General features: G+C 39.8%; 3 protein-coding genes across 3 annotated transcripts; 1 reads left to right on the top strand and 2 right to left on the bottom strand.

The window, feature by feature from the left end:
* Window positions 1–89: 89 nt before the first annotated feature.
* Window positions 90–13,411, bottom strand: LOC100879173 (uncharacterized). Its single transcript, XM_003699831.3, has 6 exons — window positions 13,066–13,411; window positions 11,662–11,707; window positions 10,426–10,656; window positions 7,421–10,160; window positions 7,056–7,287; window positions 90–6,969 (listed from the first exon to the last, which is right to left on the bottom strand). Exons 1-6 carry the CDS (start codon window positions 13,120–13,122, stop codon window positions 6,961–6,963), a joined length of 3,315 nt encoding a protein of 1,104 aa, XP_003699879.2. The 5' UTR covers window positions 13,123–13,411; the 3' UTR covers window positions 90–6,960.
* Window positions 13,412–13,799: 388 nt separating this feature from the next.
* On the top strand, window positions 13,800–15,352 carry LOC100879287 (uncharacterized). The gene is made up of 5 exons (XM_012290290.2): window positions 13,800–14,068; window positions 14,148–14,198; window positions 14,260–14,394; window positions 14,459–14,675; window positions 14,744–15,352. Exons 1-5 carry the CDS (start codon window positions 13,959–13,961, stop codon window positions 15,260–15,262), a joined length of 1,032 nt encoding a protein of 343 aa, XP_012145680.1. The 5' UTR covers window positions 13,800–13,958; the 3' UTR covers window positions 15,263–15,352.
* A 398-nt stretch (window positions 15,353–15,750) lies between these two features.
* LOC100881631 (uncharacterized) lies at window positions 15,751–16,560 on the bottom strand. Its single transcript, XM_003699851.3, has 3 exons — window positions 16,369–16,560; window positions 16,116–16,267; window positions 15,751–16,056 (listed from the first exon to the last, which is right to left on the bottom strand). Exons 1-3 carry the CDS (start codon window positions 16,558–16,560, stop codon window positions 15,786–15,788), a joined length of 615 nt encoding a protein of 204 aa, XP_003699899.1. The 3' UTR covers window positions 15,751–15,785.
* Window positions 16,561–23,249: the final 6,689 nt, after the last annotated feature.

Here is a 23,249-nt window from a genome sequence, read left to right as displayed (position 1 = left end):
CGCAATACGATGTTTCTTCTGGAAAGAAATACCTCTTCCTTCATTCTTTATTATCTGCTTTGGGACACGTGGAAAAGAAACTCAGAGGATTACTTTTAATCTTTTTATTTCTTCTACTTTCTTAATAAATCAGTGACTCGAGTCGCTACAAACTGTGTATGAGTTCAATTTATAATTTACTTAAGAAATACGTAATAATGATTTTTGTTTGATCACCCTCGCTCATTCACACGCACCCGCTTACCTTGATTATTAAAAAAAAGAAAATGAACAATTCTTCGAAAGGTAATCGATCAGATTTATATTCGATGAAATGCGCGCTTCAACGTGAAATTGTGACCCAGCACGTAAGCTTATTGTTTTTCTTCTCAAATTCATCGATTTTTACCCTCGAAAATAAATCTTCATTTATGTATACATTTTCTCGCGATTCTTTTCGATCATTTCTTTTTACTCGATCATCTAAAATACTGTCTTTCCAGTCTATATAATATTTCTTCTTCTTTGTTAACCCCTTGCCTTATTGTTTATATATAAAGAATGAACGGAATGTTTTACGTAAGTTGTCATTGGAAAGTCTCGACTTTGTAAATGAATATTCACTTACAATTTCTTTTGTTACAGTAGAATTCGATTTTATAAAGCAGGGGGTTAAAAGGGAGGGAATTAAATTGTTAACGCGTTGACCGACACTGGTAGAATTACTAGTGCATAATGGTATTCTGAAATTCGTTTCGTTTTGTTTTTCATAAATCTCCTAGCAGTCAACGCGTTAAAGGACGATTTGTTCACGATCGATTTTTCCTATAAAATTTGATATAAACAGCAATCTTCATCAATACTTTGCCAATCGTTCGAGTCGTTAGCGATATATTAATTTATCCGTTTTTCATTTTCAATTTAAACATAAACGCTTAATCATTTCATAGCTCAAGATAGATGTACTCGATCGATTGGTAAAGTGTCAAGCTCTTTTTTCAAGTGTATTCGAACAGTCTGAACCGAACAACTTTTCTCTAGCTTTTGAGAACGGATTGTCAAAGTAAACGGATTTCGACTTCTTCGTACGTATGCTCTAATTATCAGCTAATGGAATTCTCACTTTGTTCGCTCATTAAGTACACGCTTATCATTCTTGACGCGTGCCATTTTTTCATGGTGTGAATGAATAAAGTAACAGATGAATAAAGATGGCACGGTTGTACATCACATGCGAAACCTTTACGCGGAACAGACTCATCTCGGAATGATTCGTGTACAACCCCGTGCAACGATGATTTCCGTCGCCAAGGAAAAACGACTACGTTCGTCGAGAATTTTAAAACGGCTATACTTTATGATTAGGGTATATACGAATTCCAATAAACCACCTTTGCACTCAAGTACTCGGCGAATATTAAACGATTAATGGGAGATCTACATTCTTCCTCAATAGAAATCATTATTGCACACGATTGTACATGTTCCTTCATATTCACACGATCATTATTTATATGATCAACAGACCGTCTACTGAAAATGTTATGTACATTTCGTGCTTCGATGCTATCGATCTCTTTACGTTATCTCTTCTGTACTTTTGTACATTTCCAAATAAGTCATCTGATGCAAAAATCATATTTTGTATTGCTCGAGTTAAATAAGGCTTGGAATTTCAATCTCTATAAAGACGTGAAAGTTACATCGATCTGACACGCTATTATCGTTAAAACGTTCGCCGGATAATCGTAATTCCAGAACACTCCGGTAAGAACGTTCGCACACCGTTTCGCGTTAAGTAGAGAGGCGCGAAAAGATACAACTTCGATTGCACTTCCTTTATTCTTACCCGTAATTTCTACGATCGCGTGCAATAAAGAGCGTACTAAACCGGTAGCATCGACAGCGCGAATAACGGATTTCGCTGCTTGCGGCGCAAACGGTAGCTTCTCTCGAACCAAATGCAAAGGAATTCTAACCGATTCCTAACCCGGATGACCCCGTTTACCGTATGGAAATCACCGCTGATTAACGCACGGTGAATGAATTCCTAATCGAGTGCTAACGTAACTACAATAGCGGCCAAATTAATTTTCTCGTACAAAATAACACTCGATACAAACAGAACTACGATATTTTCGAAATATTTGCAAAAAATATCGAAAGAGTTGCATGAATTTCACTGTTCAAACGAATACGTATTCGGGTTAGGGCTCCTGCAAAGTTTACACAGAGAAGTTCGCAAACAGGGAGGAAATTTCGCCAGTCTCTTTCTCCCTTACTAGAGATTCGTATGCTACATAGTTTCTGTGTGTGTGTGTATGTGTGTGCGCGCGCGGTAAAGCGTTTCAGATTGCTCGTATCGCATAAATAATCCCTGACGACAATACGGCTCGCTCTCCCGTCATTAAACACTCTCCGCAAATCAATTATCACCCCGGCGAACGTGCAATTACAAACACGGTTGTCGAACAGAGCGATGAAAAGTGAAATCAATCGGAACCCATGAGAATGGATCCTCTCTGAAGACGATTCGAGCGCATTTCATCGCACTACAACTTTCTCTCTGTTCACGTTCTTTATGTACACGTAAAAAGTCGTCTTTACCAGCGGATTCTTCTTGGATCACAAAATAAAAGAGTCTCGAATACGCTAATGCCACACACCGACTACGTATATGTACAGAAATTATAAACAGAGCGTGTATAATACCCTTGGAAACTTTATCATCTATTTGTAGTCAATATATTTATATTTATATATATAATATGTATATCATTAGTAAATTCTTAGATATGGTTGTTCTAGGCTCGAAAACTGTCGCACGTTATCCTTGACGATGTCGCTTTCAATTCCATTTTATTCCTCGTCGCAAGCTCGTCGCGTACACATTTTGAATTTGAACACTCAGAAATTCGATAATCTTGGTGTAATTCTTAATCAAAGCGTTGTAAAGGTATTAAGTACATTTTTCGCGATTGCAAATTTTCAAATCTATGGAAATGAAATTCAAAAGCGATTTCATTCCTTTGCGCTCTCACGTATTACGAACGGAGGGATTAACGTTACTAAAATCCTGCAGCAATTCTAGAAAACGAAATCTGAGAGCTTCCAACTTTTTCTTCTCGCATTATCAGGGAGTTCCCAACTTTGTCCCCGCGTTTAAGGGATCGACTAAATTTGATACAGTCACCTGTTACTGGCTAAAGGGTTCAAGATTTCCTTGCACGATTCACTGAAATCCTACAAAAGTCCTGCAGAAACGAAATTCCAAGGCTTCCAACTTCATTCCCTCGCACTCTCGTGTGTTACCGAACTTGAATCCTTAAAAGACTTCTACCCTCCTTGGTTCAATCGTCCTAACATTTCGAAACATCTTTATCGTTGTCTTTAGGCCGCCAGTCTATCGAGAATATGCAACTAGCCCAAGTGAACACAATTTTTAAAAATGGGAACGACGATGCTATATTTAATTTATAATAAATTGCATACGAAATTGGTAGATCTACTTCTACTTTTTATATCGAATCTCTCCTAGGATACATATGTGTACGTTTAGTCTTTTATTCAATAATTAATGCAGCGTTTGGATGCTACATCTAGGACATTTTAACTAGAAATGGCAGTGTTCTTAAACTATTTCGTCTGGAATATCGTGCATCTAGCTTTCGACCTGTACGCGATAGTCCCTTTTACAGTAAAAATATAGTATTACTACGGTAGTACTTACTTAACTTTGACTAGCATGTGTTTATAGAACTGGATTCCCAATCTCGCGGGCTCGCTAAAGTCGCGATAATTCTCTGATAACCGAAAATTCAATATCCTCTTTTCCGATTAAATTGTTAGCGCGATTGGGAATCATCGGTGCAACAGAATTTATCTGTTATCATTCTTAAATGTATACAATATTTTTCACTGAATGTATGGGGTACGATATCGGCTTTAGATTAAAGAGTATACTTTTTTTTCATTCGACAATAGTACAATCTAATAATAACTCTCTGGGATTCGACGATCCATAAGAGAAATATAAGGTCGATCGCTTTCTTTCTTTAATTCTACTACGATACCTGATCTCTCAATATTAAGTACCTTTCGTGTCGTGTTCTATAAATTATTCGTACAGAGAATACGAGTTTTATATGCGATAAGAAATTCGGAAAAGTTTGGACAGTGACTTGGTATCGGTACCAAAGTGAAAACTTTGTTTCTCTTTATTAACCCTTCTCCAGATTTCTCGTTAGGCCCTTAAGTACCAGTTTACCGAATCGGTAAATTTGCCTTGTCAATTTCAAAATAGTCGATTATATTTTGCAAGCATCAAGCTTTGAGGCCTTATAATTCGAAGAAGGGTTAATTCGCGTATGATACATGTTATCGTCATATTATATCGTGGAACAGTAATGGGCAGATGAAGAACCGACAATTTACAAATTTAGAGATAGAAATATCGAATTTGGAAATTTAGCAATGTAGAGATTTGAAATTTTAAAATTGAGAAACTTCTATCCGACAGTGCCATATGCGCGTTCATGGCCCTCAGGATCGCCCATCACTGTTACAAAAGCCACGGAACACGTTCGACGCACGGAATGCAGAGTAGAAAATAAAAGAGTGAGATCTCTTCCATCTTTCGTTAAAAAAGTTCGAAAGGGGTTACAGTTAGAAAGATCGCTCGAAGAGAGCTGCGCACGAGAAAATTATATTATAAATCTCTAGCTTTTTAGATATCTCCTACGATTTTAACCACACAGCAACTATTATCATCTTGTTCAGTCTTGTGATAATACTACTTTAATACTTTTACAATTCGTTATAGAGTCAACTGTGGCATATATATATATGTATCTTAATTTTTTATACAAGTTATCCATCTGTGTTGAGAGAAGAGTGCGACTCCTCCACCGATTTGCTTTTCTTTCCTCAGCAAAAACGTAGCGTGTTAAAAAAGATATAAGTGTGGCGTTGCTACGTACGATGTGATCGTTAAAAAAGACAAGAACACACCGTGAAGATTTTCTTTAACACACGACGGACGTAGATTTTATATTACAATTACTGTTGCTGACAAAAAACAATTCCTTTCGCGTGTCGCTAAAGGGGCTTCGTGCGGGTGCAAAATACAGAGATATATTGTCGTTTGAATCGTGATTTCCGGTTAACTTTACATTGTTCAATGAACCTCTAATACGGCACGGTAAAACGCTCGATGTTCACCGTTCATCTTTTTGATTTTGAATACTGATTTGATTATCCGCTCCGTGGAGCATTAACACGTTGTACATGAAACAGAATTAATCTGCTTTAATAATATCTCGATGCGAAAACATTCAATATTTGATATTCTCTTCATTCTTATTCTCCGTTTCTTCATTTTTCTTTTTTAATTAATCAGCGTATATAATTCCTAGCATTGCTACATTATTGCGTTCAGTATCACTGCATTAATATCCATCGATCACACGCCTAGATTAATCTTCGGTGCAAGAGATTAGCAGAGCAAGAAGAGAAATAAACGCGGAGATCAAGGTGCTCGTGTATGCATTCTTTTCTTTTCGACATTTGTGGTTAAAGAAGTCTGAAGCTGTGCAGACATAAAATAGGCCTAACTAATCTAACAATAAGTAGATTCTCCTCATCGATACTTCTCCTAGCTCCTTGCTTAACCGTCTACGTTATAAATAGTTTTATTATCAAAAAGATCCTGCACCATCGAAGTAAAAATAAATATTCCTCTTTCTTTTTTCTCTCTCTCTTTTGCTTCATCTTCATCTTTTTTTTGGTAAAGAATTCCATATAGACATATTATATAGGCTCTTCGCGCACGAAACGATATAGATTATCTTAAGCAGGAATAAAAAATACGTTAAGTACATTTCTACGATACGAAAAGGGAAAATTAGTATTGCAATTGACGACTAAAAACTAATTCGTTGCCTAAATAGAAATCTAAATAGGAAATCATAGACGAATCGAAGCCGTATCAGTACAATAAAGTACCGCTTGACGAGGCGGTAAAAATTCAATAAAAATAATTCGACTTTTATATATCCGTTCACGTATCCTTAGGACCTTAGTATTTTTTTTTAAAGATATTTCCTTTATAATCTATACATAGTGCCATCTTTGATTGCCCAGAGAGACTACAATATCCATCGTATAAATCTCGTTAAAAAAGAAGACCATCGACGGCTATATTATTGTTAATCTTAGCCATTAAAAAATAACTAGTAAAAGTTTGAAAAACCCTGTGAATGCTAATGCAACTGACTACTTTCATTGCATTTTCCTTTCTTCTCCTTTTTCCGTTTTTGGTTGCGTTTCAGAATGCAAATCGATGGTGTTACGTGAACCGGTATTAAAAAACACAGAGCCGTTAATTGCATTCCTCGGTTTTAACCGCTGTACAATACTCTATATAGAAGTATATACTCATACAAAATAAAACATATCCAAAAAACGATATACTCATACAAAGTATACAATATATGGATGCACACCGCCTCCTCGATTAATCCTAGGGCAGGATTCTTACTATACAAACTATTACAGTTTCTTATTGAGCATATTTTAGAAATTGTTTGAGTCGTTGTAGGAAGTGTTCAATTATTGACTTCATTTCAACTATACGCTAGAACCTAGAATCCCTCGAAACTCCCCTCGTTTAGGTTCCTTTGATTGTGCGGATTAGAAAGTTGAGAAGACATTGCAAAGAAATCGAAAACGTATAACAGTTGTAAAGTATCCGTATCTTACTCTTGTTTCTGGAATGCTGGATCAACGAAAGATGATCGTCCTGGCGTTCCTCCCTTTGAAGTACGTAGACGCAGGAAAAGTGTTGTACTAGATACCCGCGTATAGTGTAAACAGTCACGATGCCCCAGTTATCATTTCTACCATGAATACTCTTACAGATTTTGTTTGGAATTCCTAGGAACTTCAAGTTTTCCCCTCTCTTCCCAAACAATGTTGCTACGTTCAAGCTTCCTACGATAAATCAATAAAAAAACGTAAATCATCGAAAGAATAATCTTGAATATACTGTAACTTTGTATCAGACTTCAATCCCTTACATCAGGAAACAAAAAGTGTTCACGAGTAGGTTGTGGTTGTTCAAAGGGAGAACTGCTCATATATCCAGGCGAAGGGGACTCGCTTTTCTCAAGCACCGGTGTAATGTTCGCGTAATTGGCTGATGGTGTCGTCAACGTTCTTCCTTGTTCAACAAGAATACTTCTGTCGATCTTGTAATACTCTTTTCCGCTGCGAGGGCGTAGCGTTGTTGCTACTGCCCTACCGCCCAGTCTGAAATGAAAGATAGTTGTTAGTCTCGAAACTTTTACACCACGGTATTTAACTCCTTCGCTACTTCAAACAACTGTACTTGCAGTGGCAGAAAATTGTGCAGAATATAACGTGGTTTTATTAAATATCTTACCTGAGACTGTCCGGCGTGTCGGATGACGAGTGAGACGACAACGACAACGTCTCAATATAATCGGACATGTCGGACGTGCCGCTGCTGGTGCTTCGCGAGTCGATGTAAGGAGCACTGGACACTTCCCCAGGACTATTATACCCTTTCACACCCTTAGGCAAACACGTGGGTATATCAGCTTCCGCCGACGAGGATTTCGTAGGTATTTTGATCTTCTGAAATTGAAAGGATAGTTCTCGAAGAGGATCGCTGGATTTGGACTTCCTCGGTAAGCTGCTGTGATAACACGTTGGCGGTGGACTTTTCCGATAAACGGACAATACGTTCTGTTTCCTCGCGGACGTCGAAGGTGCCAATGACAACTCAAACTCCACGAACTCTGCCGTTCTGTGACTGAGAGATCCCGTGGAAACGCCGGAATCGTTGCTGCTAGAAGAGTCTCTGTTATGTCCGGTCTTGGATGGAACGGAAGAAGAACGTCGAATTTTGATGAACGACGGCTGGGACGTGGCTATCGACATCTGCCCGTTATCCTGATTAATTTTGATCTCCGAATTAACGCAAGAGGTATGCGTCTCTCCCCTGACCAAAGAAGCTTTATCCGCTTCGCTAGAACACTTGTGGATGGTGAGGGTCGACGGGAACGTGTGATTCTCGTCGTCCAGGTAGTGCGCTGACTCTGCAGAGTAGGATCGTTTCCTCAACAGCATACCGATGTTTCCGCTGGACTCTGCTACATTGTTTCCGTCCAGATAACGACGTCTGAGGTATGGACTGGACAACATTGCTGAACCAGGTACACGAAATTCGGAATCGGAACGCTTCTTGCTAGCCTCGGTAACTGCCGAGCCCGATAACGCAGGATTGCTCGAGCTTTTAATACCGCTGCAGATTCTAGACAAGATCTCTTTGGAACAAGCGTTGTGGGCTGGCTGCATGGGTAAATAACCGGGGAACGGTTTCTTTGGCGTTTGCTTTTCGGGATCCATGACTAAATAATCGTTCTCTCTGTCCTTAACATGACCACACTTCTGGCATATCTTGGAGGATTCCTCGACGGGCGCCTCGGGCGTTTCGTCCTTGATCTGATCAGAAAATTTCTCAAGCTCTTCCTGCGATATACCGCTCTTGGCCAGGAGATCCTTGCTGTTCTCGTAATGTTCGAGAGACTGCGTGAAATCGATGTTTGCGTAGTTCGCTTGTTTGGATTCAGGTTGGGTGTCGATAACCGGCTCGACGTTCTCGTAATTGTTAGATTTATTCTCCGGCAGACAATCGCAGTTGTCCTTGCTCTTCTCTTCCGTGGTGCTCGATTTGTTAGGTCGTTTGGCCGTCGCGTAGATAGCGATCTCTCCGCTCGCGTTGACCACAGGCATCTTTCCTTCCCCGGACAGTTTGACGGGGTGCACGGCTACCCCCGTTGGCTCGATACCGGCTCCTCGTCTGCAATACGGTAGCACGAAGCCTGCCCAGCTCATCATGTTCTGACAGGGACATCCAGAGGATCTGGGGGACTGAACGGTAAGCTTGGCCGGGCAACCGCACTGTTGCAACACCACCGCTTGAGGCGCTTGAGGGGTATCGTAATTAGGATACGTTTTTGGCAGTGCTAGGCATTCTTTGATTTTCCTTGGCGTATCGTAATACTGATCCGGTTGAGGATTCTGCTCCAACAGCACGTGGTGGCCCAAAATCGACTTGGGAACGTCGTAATTCTCGTACGGACCAACGACGCTGTTCGCGTTACGCGGGACGAGCTGCTGCTTGCTGCGCGAGTGCACGCAGATCTGCTCGTTCGGCAGTGGCATGGGGGGTTTCTTAACCTTCTTGGTGGCAGTGCTTTGGGACGGTTTGGGTGGTCTGGGTGGCAGCGAACTGGGACTGGGCGAGGCGCGTTGCACGTTCGCTTGCGAGCCTTTCTGCGAACAGTGACACTCGGCCTGCTGAGAGCTGGAATAGTCGCTGTCGTGGCTGCTGCTGCTGTACGAGGACAAGGACAACCGATCCAGCGTACGCGGTTGCAAATGGCAGCCCAAATTGTTGATCGTACCGGCCGGGCTGCTCACGCTGCTCGCGCCCATCGCCGTGACTAGAGTAGAGGACTTTGAGACGGTGCCCAGTTTGCTGATGCAGCTAGCGCATCGCTCGAGAGCGGATGTTCCTTGACGAGTGAGAGAACAGCTGCGCCATTCCCCTGGTTGGTCAGGCAGTTCCGAAACGGAGACGGTGTCACGGCTACTGTAATCCCTGTCGAGCTCAGTTTGCTGGCTGCTCTCCGCGGACGACCAATAGGGCGAGCTTTCGTTCTTGCAGCTGTCACACTGCTCCTCGTACGTGGACGAGTAAACAGTCGAGGGGAAGAAATCGCTGGCCCTCGTTTCGGAACGGGAGAACTGACGGCGAGGGCTGTCCTGTATCATTTGCTCCTTGCTTAGCGGCCGCTTTTTCGTTAGCTTTCCTTCGGCCGCTAACTGCAGCATCTTCACGATATCTTCGCCTTGATCCGTTATCAACACGTGCAGACCTTCCCCCCGACCGCATCTCGAGCCACCCTCGAAACAGAATCTTCCTTCTACCACCCCGTAGCGTCGAAGATGAGCTATCTCCCAAATTCCGACTAATCTGGGAGGCACTCCGACCGTGATGCAGAAGCGACGGTCCTGTATGTGTAAATGTGCCGGTCCGTTTGTGAGCTTCGCTTTCGACGGCACCGTGGAGATCAGTATCAGGAACTGTTGATCTGCGCGAACGTATAACTTGGTCAAGGATGCGTTTCGCTACTTTACACCCTTGTGTAGCTATGTACATAACTGGGGAGCTACTTTATATCTAACTTTGCCTACACTTACCAATTTGATAATATAACGCTTATGCAAAATAATAATTTAAAAAATGTATTCCAAAAACAATCAAATTAAATATGTCCGATCAGAGTGAATAGATATTAAAAATTGGAAATTGCCCAGTTATCACAAGAGTGAGTTTGTTTTAATCGTTGAAAGTACCTTCGCCCAAGTTGTTCGAAATCTTCACTTGCCATTGTATCAACCGTTCTCTGGTGTCGAATGCCAGAACGACCGTCACATCCTGGCATATTATGGCAATGGTATTGGATTCCTTATCGAGAGTGAAACCACTCTCTACGCCGAGAAAATGTTGCAAGCTTAACGAAGCTTTCGTTTGACCTTGCTTATATCGATCCTTGCTATCTCCGTACAGTTGCAAATGAAGGCAATCTGTAAATGAATCGCATGCTTTGTAAACTAACACCGATCTCAATGGAGTAACACAAGCTGTTAAACGGCCATTGTGCCTTTCTGACGATCAGGCGATAAAAACGTATCAAATTTACATAAACAACTGGAAGAAAATTAATTTTACAACACGAAACGCGTGATACTTGTATAACCAAGTGGCTGGTGCCGTGTTCTATTAATACGGTTATACTCGGACGTAGAAACGCGCTAAAATCCATTTAGTCCCTTCTATGTACTTTTAACTAATTCTCCCTAAGGAAAATTTATGAGCTACAGGGGTCCCCAAGTTTTAAAATATCCTCGAGTTACAAGGGCCACGTATTAATGGTTATTGCTAGGAGCAAAGCTCTTCTTGGAAATTTTTTCTTTTTGTTTTTTGTTTCTTCAGCCAGTCAATCTGTAACAGATGCGCCAGCTGCCACCCTAAACAGGACCAGAGGGAGGAATTCTTTATGCTGATAACAAGGAAATTCTTTCGGGAGATAGGATTAGAAACTATGGCGGGATATACAATTTTTAGGAGTAATTTGCAACATCTGTTTCATTCATGATGGACAGGTATACAATGTATATTAAACATCTTCTTACTAACAATATGAGACAAAAGAATTTATTACAAGATTCAAATTAAAAAAAAAAACTTGAAGTTTACTTAAAGTTTCGTAATTGTTGGCTGTTAAGAAGAGGGGTCATTCCCCTCCGATTCACCCCTGTCTCATAAATTAATGAATTCATGGATATTACGTAAACAGAACAATAATTCCATATCTATAAAGTGACATCGGTAACAGAGATATGTAAAATGAACAATATTTCCTGTCCCTTATCTATTGTCCATGTCACATGTAATATTTGTTAGTCATGCAGTGTACAAAGTGATTCATAGCATGCATAATGTTATTGTTAATCATAAAACAGATGCAGAGCAGCTGCATTAAATGAGATTTATTAAAACAAATGCGTGTAAAAAAGAAGCAGATTTACCTGCAACTGGTGACAATTTCCTCATTACACACCATCGTGATTTCCACTGTAAAATAAATTGCATATTTCATTCACCGACTATAACAATAATAATATGAATCAAAATTTAACCGATTATCGTGTACAGAGAAACAAATGGTAATGATACATCCATCGTTACAAAATATTATTATGTACATTCTCTCGTACATCAATTCGTGATCAAATATGCTCGCAACTTGTTTAATTTACAAATTTTGAAATCTGTAATATCTCCAATTTTGAAATAGGTTTTAAAATTGACCAAGCAAAATCCGAGGGGAAGCCTATGATAATAAATATACCAATGCCCCTTTGATCTACTGTACTGTATATTATGCTAAATATGTTGACATACACTTATGCAGTAAAAAAGATATACATATGTATTACACATTTGTTCGAATCCATTTAGACCCTCTGCTCCCCTGTAATAAAAAGAAAAGGCCTCCCTACCCTTTTCGATCTGAACGACTTCTTTCGGTAGCTCAATGTAAATAAAAGAAAATGAGCTAGTTTTTTTTTATGGCTTTGTGACTCTTCATTTCATTCACATTAAATACTTCCTTGGCCTTTCAACAGACCACTTATTAGTTGTAACGGGCATTGACTCATGTCAAGACACCTCAATTTGACTTCTAGACAAATGGAAACTTTGCCATTGTGTTCGGGTATGAATGGATTCAACAAAGTAAATATTTGTATCACTGTATGTATACATTGATACGGTTCAATTCCTATTGACCATTTCTAATTAGGTATTCGTAAATGTTTAAAATTCACGCGAATATTAAGCGCATTAATTAAACGTTTGAATTTTTTACAAGTTTAAATTAGCAGTTCTAAAATGTTTAAAACTGAAGTACCGCGGTCATTAAAATTAAACTCGGGTAGAGTAGATTTATGTTTTATTCCTTTTTTCATGGAACATAGTTTTTAATGCGCGGTTAAATTTGTTAATAAAATTTTTAATCGCATAAAAATGGGATAAGGAGATATACTCGTGTATATACACCCTCGCAGAACACACGAGTATTAGACGAGTGCGTTAGCGCAAGATCCGTACATTATATAATTTTTCTTCTTTTTTTATCGCAACTGCATCGTGTCTAAGTGACTCCGGGATAATTACTTCGCGTACACGAGTTGAGATTGATTTATAGTGCAATCTAACGATTTATTCGGAAAAGAGAAAAAAGATGAACGAGCCCCGTGTCGTTGTGTAATATTTTAGCGTTATAGAAATTAACGCGAAAAATTAGACCGCGTTACTTTTGACGGACAACGAGTCCAGCAATTATCTCGCCCGAATTAATTGGTCGGTCCGACTGTAAATGGAGAAACGATAACCAGTTTAACAGAAAATTGAACGGGGGATTAACTTACTTTTTTGCCGTCGCGAAATTTGACGTTTCCCTCGATAATACAATTGTTATCCACCATTGTAGAAGGCCGCTGCTACTGCACTGGTTTTAGGTGTTTTTCTCATCACTATATAAAAGCACTCCGTTTACTTAACGCTGCATACCGAGACACCGTAGAACACCTTGGAACACCGTGAACGCCGATACTTTCCGATGCACAATCTTTCACTCACTGAACAAAAACGGCGGCCTACCGCTTACGAATCACGCGGTAAAATCCATACTCCGCACCGTCGACACCAAGCATCCATCTTGACAATCTTGGCTTGCTGCGTGCACTGCTGCGGTCCTGCTCCCTTTCGAAAGCGTATTCTGCACATTATCCATTCCCCTGCACTTCGGCCCACTGGCGTAGTACCTACCACTTTTTTACTTTCACAAACTTCCTTTCGAAGCGCCAATGGAATCGATGGTGCAGTTTACAACGCCGCTCGCCAACCACTTTCCCGCCTTTTGTTCAAATCTCCATCATTTATCGCATCAAATTACAATATTTATATTGCACACCGTAACATTTTTTTAACCTTTCGACACTTATAATACGCGAGAATTTTATGAAATGGATTTTGAAAAATTATAATGAAACTTTATTGCACGTATCTCTTATATTATTACAAGTTAAGCTCGATATCTCAACAATCGAGCAAGCCAACATATTAAAGTAAATAAATATATAATATAATAACTTATGTGCAATTGTAAAAAAAAACGTATAAAGCTGTCAATTTTCAATTTCGCGCGAAATGCATCGCACAGTAGTGGCGCTCAGCACAAAAGGCTCGTGAAATTTTGATTCCCATGTGTTTGAAGGAAAACATAACCTATACTAATGTATAAATTTCATATAACTAAACCATGAGTACACTGGTACTAACGAAGTTTCAACAAAAACATACTTTGTCGGCGAAAAAAACGCCAAATAAAGGATTGCGAAACGTTTTAGCTCAGCCACAAGATAATTACTGGTAAAGTATACATTGTACCTACATTGTTTAATCATTTACAGTGTTCAATACAGCATACCTCAATAGCAATATTTTCCAGGCCGATTGTAAATGCAAATAAACGTTCAGGCTTGGAGGAACTTTTAAACAAGTAAGTTTTAGAATGCTTTGCAAAGCAATAAATGTTACCATTTTATTATTTATTCTTATAGGACAATGCCATTAATTAAGCGTCCTGACCATTCAATTCCATGGTCGAAACTAAGGCACATGAAAAAGGAGGAACGTGCTCAAGTTAAAAGGGAAGCAATTTCAAAGGAAGGAAGTGTACCGGACCCAAAGATAAGGTAGATATTAATTATTTTGTTATTGGGTATCATGATAATTCACATATAATTACATCATTTTTAGCAATTCTGTTATTTTGGGTATCAATGCAATTACAAGAGCTTTAGAGAAGGAAAATATATGTTGCGTTTTAATGGATGCAGATATAGACCCACCACTTTTAGTTAAGCACATTATTCAAATGGCACAAAATAGTAAAATACCGCTTTTACTATTGCCTCAACTGAAAACTATTACATTGAGTACTATAGGATTTGCATGTGCAGCTTGTGCACTTAAGGTACAACTATTTAAAGATCTATGTAACATTGTATGAATTTACTGTAACTTTTTTCACTTTAATTTCAGAACGATGTAAAAGAATCTCCAGATCATCATTTTTATCCATTATACCAGACAATACATAATATTTTTAAGGATATGCCTTCACCAAAGAATACGTTTAAATTAATTGAACGAATTAATTATTCGGAAAAATCGGAGTCGTACGAAACGGACGACTCTAGTAATGAAATGGAGTCACAGATGGAATCATCAAAAACTGCTAAATATACATTGTCTACCGATGTATATATGTATAGATCATCGCGTAAAGAAAGAGCGTTTGTTCCACCAATCGCAACAGAAAATTCGAAAGCAGCAGATACGAGCGACTTTATTTCGTTAGGTAATGATGATGTTGAGAACGATACATATGTTGAAAAGAATTCAAGATATATGAATATCCATAAACGCAAGAATTCTGAAAACCAAGAACAGCAAAACTCCGAAGATGTTACTTATTTCCCGCTAAAAGTAAAACGTATACAGGGTAATCCCAATCGCGTGAAGGCTACTAAAGCAGCGAAACAAAAGAAAAAAAGTTAGTAATTTTCGATTAATAATGCATCAATTTTACATATATGTATTTAAAAAGAATTAAGGTATAAATAATTACTAGACCATTTATATAGTTAATGAATATGAGACCATGTATTTATTATACAGTTACAATGAATGCCCAATATGTAATACAATGTACAGAAATAACGAAAATGTACTTTGTACAAATATGAATACATTATATACAAAAGTTGTATCTATGATATAACTTAATGATAGTTTTTTTAATTTAGAGTTACTTGAATTGTTATATTTGATAAAAATTTGTTTCTAATTCATTCACTTTTACATGCAAATAAAACTGTTATATACATCACATAGATTTGATTATGTAATAGAAAAGTCAGTCTTTTGTACATTTCATTAATAAATTCACACGAGAACATGATTACCAACATGATATTTACTATTATATAAATCTGAATGTTTGATAAATGGAAATTTTATAAAATATAAAAATTAAATATACAATATTGATTTCGTATATATATATTTGGTGGCTATAACATCATACAGGCAATGTAGAGTTAACCGAAGATTTGAACATTCTTGTAAAAAACATTAGACCTTTAGTTCCACCAGGTATATGACTTACCAAGAACGATAACATAGCTATTAATTGTAAAACAGCACAGAGCACAGTTAATGGCGTAGACTGTAAATGTAAGGCAAAATAAAGTGTTCCTATCAGTGTTACAAGGTAGGTCATACTAAAACATCTTCTCTCAGCAGTGAATAATGACCTTAGGTAACTTAATGGACCCAAAAGGAAGCAAAAACTGCAAAAACGTCGTAAATGTTTTATTTATAAACATTATTTCCACTCAAAGTAACTTACCTGGCCAAGAAGAAAACACTTCCCAATGTATACAGGAGCGCAAACTTTCTTGCTTTAAGTAATAAAACTGGAATATAAATTGCAGACAGACAGAAACAAAGTATACCCAAAGAAAAGCATACAACAAATGCTATTAGCCTCTGAATTCTTGTCTGTCAGGGAAAGATAAAAATCATTGAAATATCGTTCTTCGGAAGCATTTGTTTTCTTCAAAACATTTAGCAGAGAGGTTATGTTACAAATTATACCTTACCATAGTAGGACAACATTCCTTTTGTGCTCCTTGTATCCATCCCGAATCTTCTCTATCTTCTTCTCCGCTTCTTCCGAACCATTTTCCAATACTTGTTTTTGGTATTGTCACCGAAGGTACAGTAATCTTAAATTGTTTCTCATTTTTACTGCTAAGAAGATATTCATTCAATTCTTTGTTAAGATCGGCCATTTTGACACGTCCACATATTTTATGTTTACGAGAGTTGTAGCAAATACAATCGCATGTATAAAATTATTCTTCTTTAATTCTAAATCCGACTACGTAAAATGTACTGATACAGAAATGACATGAACGTCGGTACTGAATGTACACAATAACTGTTCGATAAGTAATCATCAGATAAGTAGCTGTCAGAAAGGTTTCTCAGTCATGCGCATTACTTACTCATGCAATTCGATTTCGAATCATTACACGATTTGGAATAATGGTATTTTATGAAATATTTATGTCAGTTATTTGTTCAGACTAATACTTTATCGTTCCATTATAAAGTTCCATTGAAGCTGAGTAACGAGGAGAACAAAATAGGACAAAATGATTACCAAGTGTTCGTGGATTTTCAAACTTACATTTATTTAAACAAATCAACATTGACCTCATATTTATGGGTTGTATACTGCATTTGTTGCACAGGTAATGCATCACTCTATTACGGCAAGAACTACGTGTCCTGCAACGCGTGGCATCCTTTCTTTCGGATTTATTTGACAAAAAATCAAATACATCGGGGACGGGGGAGACTGAGTATCGACAGTACTCTAATTGGGACTAGAGAAATTGTACTAGAAAAAAATCGGCGGTCGATCTTCTTTTTCGCGCAATAATAATAAATAGCAATGGTAATAAATAATATTCAATAATAATGCTAATAATACTTCCAAATGTTAATACTTCTCGTTAGGACTCATAATAAACATTGACATTGGTAATAATAATAGATCAGCAATAATAAGAAGCACAACGTAACAATAATGAGGGACGTAAGTATAACAAATTCATCACATTCGAATACAGTACACACTACGAACCGTTATTTTCAACAGGTTCATGTTTCATTTCGCATATAGTTTTTTTTTGTTCTTTTATTTTCATTTAATGATTTTAATCGCTATTATACGTACTGATCACGGGCACTCGATCTCTCGATTATACGATACATGGAATGAGACTGCTAATTATTCAACACGAAGGCTCCTAAAAATCATTCTCGTACCGCGAAACGAATTGTTTTGTCGGGATTAAAGTACTTATTAATTACATCGTCGGGTATGTGTAACCTGTATGTATCGTACAACATATGTATGTATATTTATATATGTAAACGTGTACGTGTCTTTTGATTCACGTTCATCCACCACCCACTAAGCAGGTATGCGTGAACGCGTCTTGTGTACAGAGCGTAACCAACTGCATGTGTATGTGTATGTGTGTGTGTGTGTGTGTGTACGTGTTTTACCCGGGAGTTTCTCATTAACTATAATACTTTGGCTTCCTCGTAATTTGTTTTCCCTTTTTGTCGCTTTTCATCCTCCGTTCCTTTTTGTTTAACGCTAATGGCAGCACAAATACAATGTTTTTTGTTTTACACCGTACAGCATCTTAACGTGCCCGGGTCTCTCTTCTTCTCCTTCTTCGTTCTTGCGGAAATAATGTTTTTCTTTTTCATTTGTTATCCAAATCACTTGAATTACGCAACACGGCAATCGTTAAGACCGTCGTTCGCCGGATGTTGATCGCTCCATTATATACGTTACGCTATTTTATTAATATCGTACAGTACGCAATGAATACGCCAGAATTAATTATTGTATGCACTACGAAGGAAAGAACCTATTATATGTACTATGTATACTTCGAGAAGAAACGAATCGCTATGCAGCGCTTTATTTATTAGTACGTTTTAATATAAGAGTGGCGTGGCTTCTTCTATTTCTTCTTAATTCTTTCTTTACCTCGCAATTGAACACTTGAACGCCATTCGATTAAAACAATGCAAAAATCACATTTGTCTCGACATTTTATGCATTGCGATTCGTAAACGCGCTATAACGTCTGATCTCGAGAAAGCTTGATCGAACAGGATCCCTAGATACCAGTACTATATAGCGAGTGCAACTAGAGCAGACACGGGCAAGTAGTAAATTCAGTTGGAGCGTTATCCAACGCCTTTGAGTAAATTTGAAGCGTTTCGAGTTTGGAGCCCTCCGGTCTCGAAGCGTTCCAACTTTGAAACACTTCGATTTTCCAAACGAACTCGGCATCAGAGACACCCTTCGTGCGATTCGATGCCCATGTCTGAACCAGAGCGATAAATGCAATGACAGCCTTGTTCTCGTAAGGGTGATTCATCTACTATCTATAGTAATCGACTAACAATCAGCCTGCTTACTTATTAAATGTCCTCGAGAATAAGAAAGCGATTAACGAACAGAGAAAATGATCAAAGTGTTCGTGGGGAGAGCTCGATACCATGCGTGTACACGTACGTGACTAGAACAATTGCGATTGTACGCGTGTATGTGCATGCGCGCGCGCGTGACTGTGGGGGTGTGTGTCCGTGTAGAATCATTGAAATATGGAGCCTTCGAAGCATCTCTATCAGCTAACGATTTACGCTAGAATAATCCTAAAGTGGAACGAAGAGAAAAACGGTGCACGATTTCTCGAGATCAAACGCGGAAAGAAAGACAGATTGCTAGCCACGAATAATCGCCAACTAATTAAATAGATCATCGATCGAATGGCAACTAATGGCGTTTAATATCTGCAGGCTGCTCTCCCCCTCCCCTAACCCTCTTTCAACACTCTTCTTAATGGTACTTACAAATACCTAAGTGAGAATTTCTCGTACGCTATGCAACACGGGTGAAATCAGGCGCGCAGTTAAATACATGATTTTTCTTTTTTTTCTTCTCTGCTCTTGTACGTTGTTCTGTATCTCGTTGGTGTATTCGTTCTTCTCTTAAACGCACGCTTATAGAAAAAATTCGCTAGCACGAGATCTCACCGGGAAAAGCAAGGAATTTTTCTATATTTCTTTTCTTTGGTTTTCTTTTCGCTCTCATCATTTTTTTTCTATTTTGTTGATCTTTTTTCGCACCTCGCAAGCTCGTCGTCGATATTTCACCCCTTTTTATTAACTCTATCATCCTCTCGCTCTCTTTCTCACTTGCATTCGTTCCCTTTCTCTCTCTCGTTTCACGCATTTTCTTTAGAAAATAATTTTTCTATCTCTGTGAGTTTTCTCTCTTTTAATTTTTCTTTTTTTTTATCATTTTCTTTTTGTAGCGACAGCATATCGAGCCGCACGAACAAAAAGAGTCGTTCGATCTCGAGGCGAACGAAAGTTTAAAAAGCTTCCGTCCTCGATTTCAAAGCTTCGATTTTTATTCGTACGGCCAATTAGAACGCGTGTCAGTCACGGGAATTTTATTTCATTCCTGTTTTCGTTAGTGTTTCGATAACCCGCGACATTGAAACGGCCTCCTCGGCATCGGAAATGTGTTTGCAAGGGGTTCTTTATAACACGAGACGACATCGAGAAACCGCGAGGGAAACGAACGGCTGAACGAAGAACAAAGAAAGAACAATCGGATCCAAACTGTAACTGGGAGGAAGTCCCGAATCTCTAGAAAAATTCATCTTCGTCGCTTCTTTCTGTTTCCTCTCATCTTTCGTCGTAATTCGTCTGGAATGATTAGTCTGCCACCGTGATGCACAATTACAGCTATCACACGTTATTAAAAATATGTACAAAATCTGACTGTGTAAGATGCTCGAATGTATCGCGGGTTCAAAGCGGTTTCAATGCATGAACACGCGCTTTGCGTAGGAAAAATGCTTGTACTTGTACTTTTACTTAGACTTTTCTTAGTTAACCCTTTCAAAACTTAAACGATTTTTCAATAATATGCAATGTCGGATAAACTTGTGTAGCCTTTTGAGCATCAGTAGTCTGAAGTAGTCTTCTTAAAAGAAAGCGTAAGAGAAGGAATTTTCCATTGCTAGCCTTATTTGCGCTTGATCTTCGTGCGCGAGAACAGGAGGTTCTGAGTTAGGCTCTCCTCCCTAGGATAACTCCTTCCTACGCTTACTGTTAACGCATCGAGTACTATTCGCAAGATAATCAATTCGTTTCTCAATTTAGCACATTATCATTGACGAGAGTTGCATTCGATATTTATAACATAATATGAACGTTAAAGAAAGTTTTTTTTAGTTAACCAAGAAAAGCCAACGTTGCACCCGAGTGTATGTTCGAAGCACTGATTTGTCGATGGATGATCGGAATTCAAATCGAAATACAAAATACACTTTCAATCGAGGCTTCCTCCGTCTCCAGAGAAACACATCCGAATCTCCTTGCAATCGAATATCAAAAATCTAAAACGATCGCGGCTGAAGAAGCCGGCAAGAGACCGGCGAACGCGTGTATGGAGAACATGTACAAGACGACAAAAACGAGAAAAGTCGAAGACATCGAAGTCTCGGACCGTTTCTTTTTTATCGGCCTTGCAGATACGTATATGCGTGTATGTATACAGTACTCGAAAATCTTTGAGGGATCGCGCATATTTGCAAAAACGTATAGAATCGCACGCGAAATGGCAACTAAAATGGCGAACAGTCGGGGCAAAGTAAGATGCAGCCGTCGATAAGATAGATTTGACAGATGATCGCGTTGTTTCGCTTAATATTTAGTACCCCATCCTTAAGTGGCTATTCAATGAACTGTTAAATGTATAATCCTAATTAATATTGCACGCGCCGGCACACGAGGGCTACTAAATGTCGTTTACCTCAGCCGCCATATTAGCCACCCCCTTTTTGTTTATTCACGTTAGAACTTAATTATGCGTATGCACGAGACTCGCTGACGACCCATGGGTCCTGAGGGACCCATTTCCGTTCGAGCGGATCGTTTCGCGGTTTTATTTTGCAAAAGAAAGGAATATGTAACAAAGGTGTCCTCGTCGAGCACCGACGACTCACCGAACGAACTTTGGTTTATTCCAACGCCCCTTCTTTTTCAGAGGAACGATCGATCGATACATGAACGTCACGGTGTACTCGAACCGGCTCGTTCGTTTGGTTTCATCTTCCTTTCCGTATCGATACGACAACTTTGATTTCAGCAACACGCGAACCGCACGACTTCTGTTCGTTTTTTATTTGGTACTCGTATCAGCTATGCTTAAACACCTAAGCTCGTATTATTAAGTCGGATGTGATTTTCTCGATAATCGAAGATTACGCTCGACTCTCTTTTAATTACGTTATTGGCTATCGTTATCGCTTAAACATCCTACGTGAACTGTCATCTGGTCGTCACAGGCTGGACAACCGCGTCGAGCTGTACTTTTCGGTGCTCAGTGTTGCCGATGAAAAGTTCAGTTTCGAGCTGAGAATTGTTCGTTTCGTTAAGCCGAAGGGTTATCGTTATCGTTCGAGTCCCTTCAGCGACGCCACGCAAAAATCGTTTTTAAATCAGTCCTTGACCCCCTAGTCTCTCGACCGCTCTTTCGCGGAGAGAATCGTTGACTCCTCGACTATAGTCGGCTTCGCTGAGCGCGTCTTCGACAACTCGATTTTGTAATCTTCGTTTCGTAGGCCAACGAAGCGGATGATCGTCGCGACGTTCGTCCATCGTCTTGAACCCCTCGCAGCTCGCCGTTTACGCACCCGCCTCTGTCACCTTGGTTCGCTCTTATGAATCACGGTTCCTCTACGATTCGCAGCGGTCACCGTCGCGTCGCTCGTCGATGGCGCAATTTAAAAAGGTGAATGAGGCTCAGAGACGAAAAATAATGATCGCGGTTGCACGAAATCTCTTTAATGTACACACCTGATCGGTTCTACGTCCGTACAAAACAGCTAAGCGAGCTAACTATACGGGAACCCTCTCGGCCGAGGGAGCAGCGAAAATGAATTCTAAAATACCTTGGCTCGATTTCGAGTACCGTCAAACTCGTGTTCCGATCCCCCACTTAAACCGTAGTCACGTATTCACGCAACTCGGTCGTCTCAGCTGCCAGCCTGTCGTTAGCGAACCACGGGTCTTCGTACTTGGGTACCTCCTCGCTGCGAGCTCTATTGGGAGCACGTGGCCGTTCACGGCTTCGCATACGGGGCACTTCCTCGCTTAACGATCTCTTCGTAATCCCTATCGGCACAGGGACCTCTAACAAAGCCTTCGATCTCATCAACTGCGGTCTTTGGCGGCTCTTTGGCTCCTCGCTCGCCGCACGAACGATCACCGCGGGCGGCATCAGTCTATCGCTCTCGACCTGATGACTCTCCGACCTGGCTCTCAGAGCCTTCTTCTTCGACAAGCCACGGCCCTTGACGATGCTCTTCCGTTGAACCGGCGGAGGCGGAGAATACTGTTGCTGGGATCTCTGTCTCTTGACAGGAGTAGCCGGAACCAGAGGCGACCAAATCGGCGGAGACAGATCCACGGGTGATTGTAACTTTCTAGGTGGTGTCCTTTCCGGTGACTCGTCTTTCCAGCCGCCCTGATAGATCGGGAACGCCGATACCTGGTTGAGGATCCTCCATCGGAAATCTTCGTCGTCGCTTCTGCAAGGCGTCGCCTCTGGAGGTGGATGATGGGTGGGCGTCACGTTGTGGAACGGTGACCAAGATTTCGATTCTTCGGGCTCTTGAACCGCGAAACTATCGCCTCTGCCGCCGTCCGCCGGCGGTGATCCCTCGTAAGGGGTCCACTTGATCTCGCTGATGTGCTTCGGTTCGCGTTTCTTGATCCCGATCGTTGGCAACGGCGAAGCGTCCTCGTAAGGAGCCCACTTGGCATCCGTGATGGTGATTTCCGGAGATATCAGTCGCCGCACGATTCT

This window comes from Megachile rotundata, chromosome 4 (assembly GCF_050947335.1).
Source record: "Megachile rotundata isolate GNS110a chromosome 4, iyMegRotu1, whole genome shotgun sequence".
Taxonomy (NCBI): domain Eukaryota; kingdom Metazoa; phylum Arthropoda; class Insecta; order Hymenoptera; family Megachilidae; genus Megachile; species Megachile rotundata.
The sequence above is the reverse complement of the archived record's forward strand: the minus strand, read 5'-3'. Positions and strand labels throughout refer to the sequence as shown.

Excerpts from the sequence above, each read along its gene's own strand:
- LOC100879287 (XM_012290290.2), top strand. The coding sequence starts at position 13,959 with ATGAGTACACTGGTACTAACGAAGTTTCAACAAAAACATACTTTGTCG. Across the intron at positions 14,069-14,147 it reads CAGCCACAAGATAATTACTG|GCCGATTGTAAATGCAAATA; the intron begins GTAAAGTATACA and ends AATATTTTCCAG. Across the intron at positions 14,199-14,259 it reads TTGGAGGAACTTTTAAACAA|GACAATGCCATTAATTAAGC; the intron begins GTAAGTTTTAGA and ends TTATTCTTATAG.
- LOC100879173 (XM_003699831.3), bottom strand. The coding sequence starts at position 13,122 with ATGGTGGATAACAATTGTATTATCGAGGGAAACGTCAAATTTCGCGAC. Across the intron at positions 10,161-10,425 it reads TTCGAACAACTTGGGCGAAG|ATCAACAGTTCCTGATACTG; the intron begins GTACTTTCAACG and ends ACGTTCGCGCAG. Across the intron at positions 7,288-7,420 it reads GACACGCCGGACAGTCTCAG|ACTGGGCGGTAGGGCAGTAG; the intron begins GTAAGATATTTA and ends CTTTCATTTCAG.
- LOC100881631 (XM_003699851.3), bottom strand. The coding sequence starts at position 16,560 with ATGGCCGATCTTAACAAAGAATTGAATGAATATCTTCTTAGCAGTAAA. Across the intron at positions 16,268-16,368 it reads AGGAATGTTGTCCTACTATG|ACAAGAATTCAGAGGCTAAT; the intron begins GTAAGGTATAAT and ends TTTCCCTGACAG. Across the intron at positions 16,057-16,115 it reads AGTGTTTTCTTCTTGGCCAG|TTTTTGCTTCCTTTTGGGTC; the intron begins GTAAGTTACTTT and ends ACGTTTTTGCAG.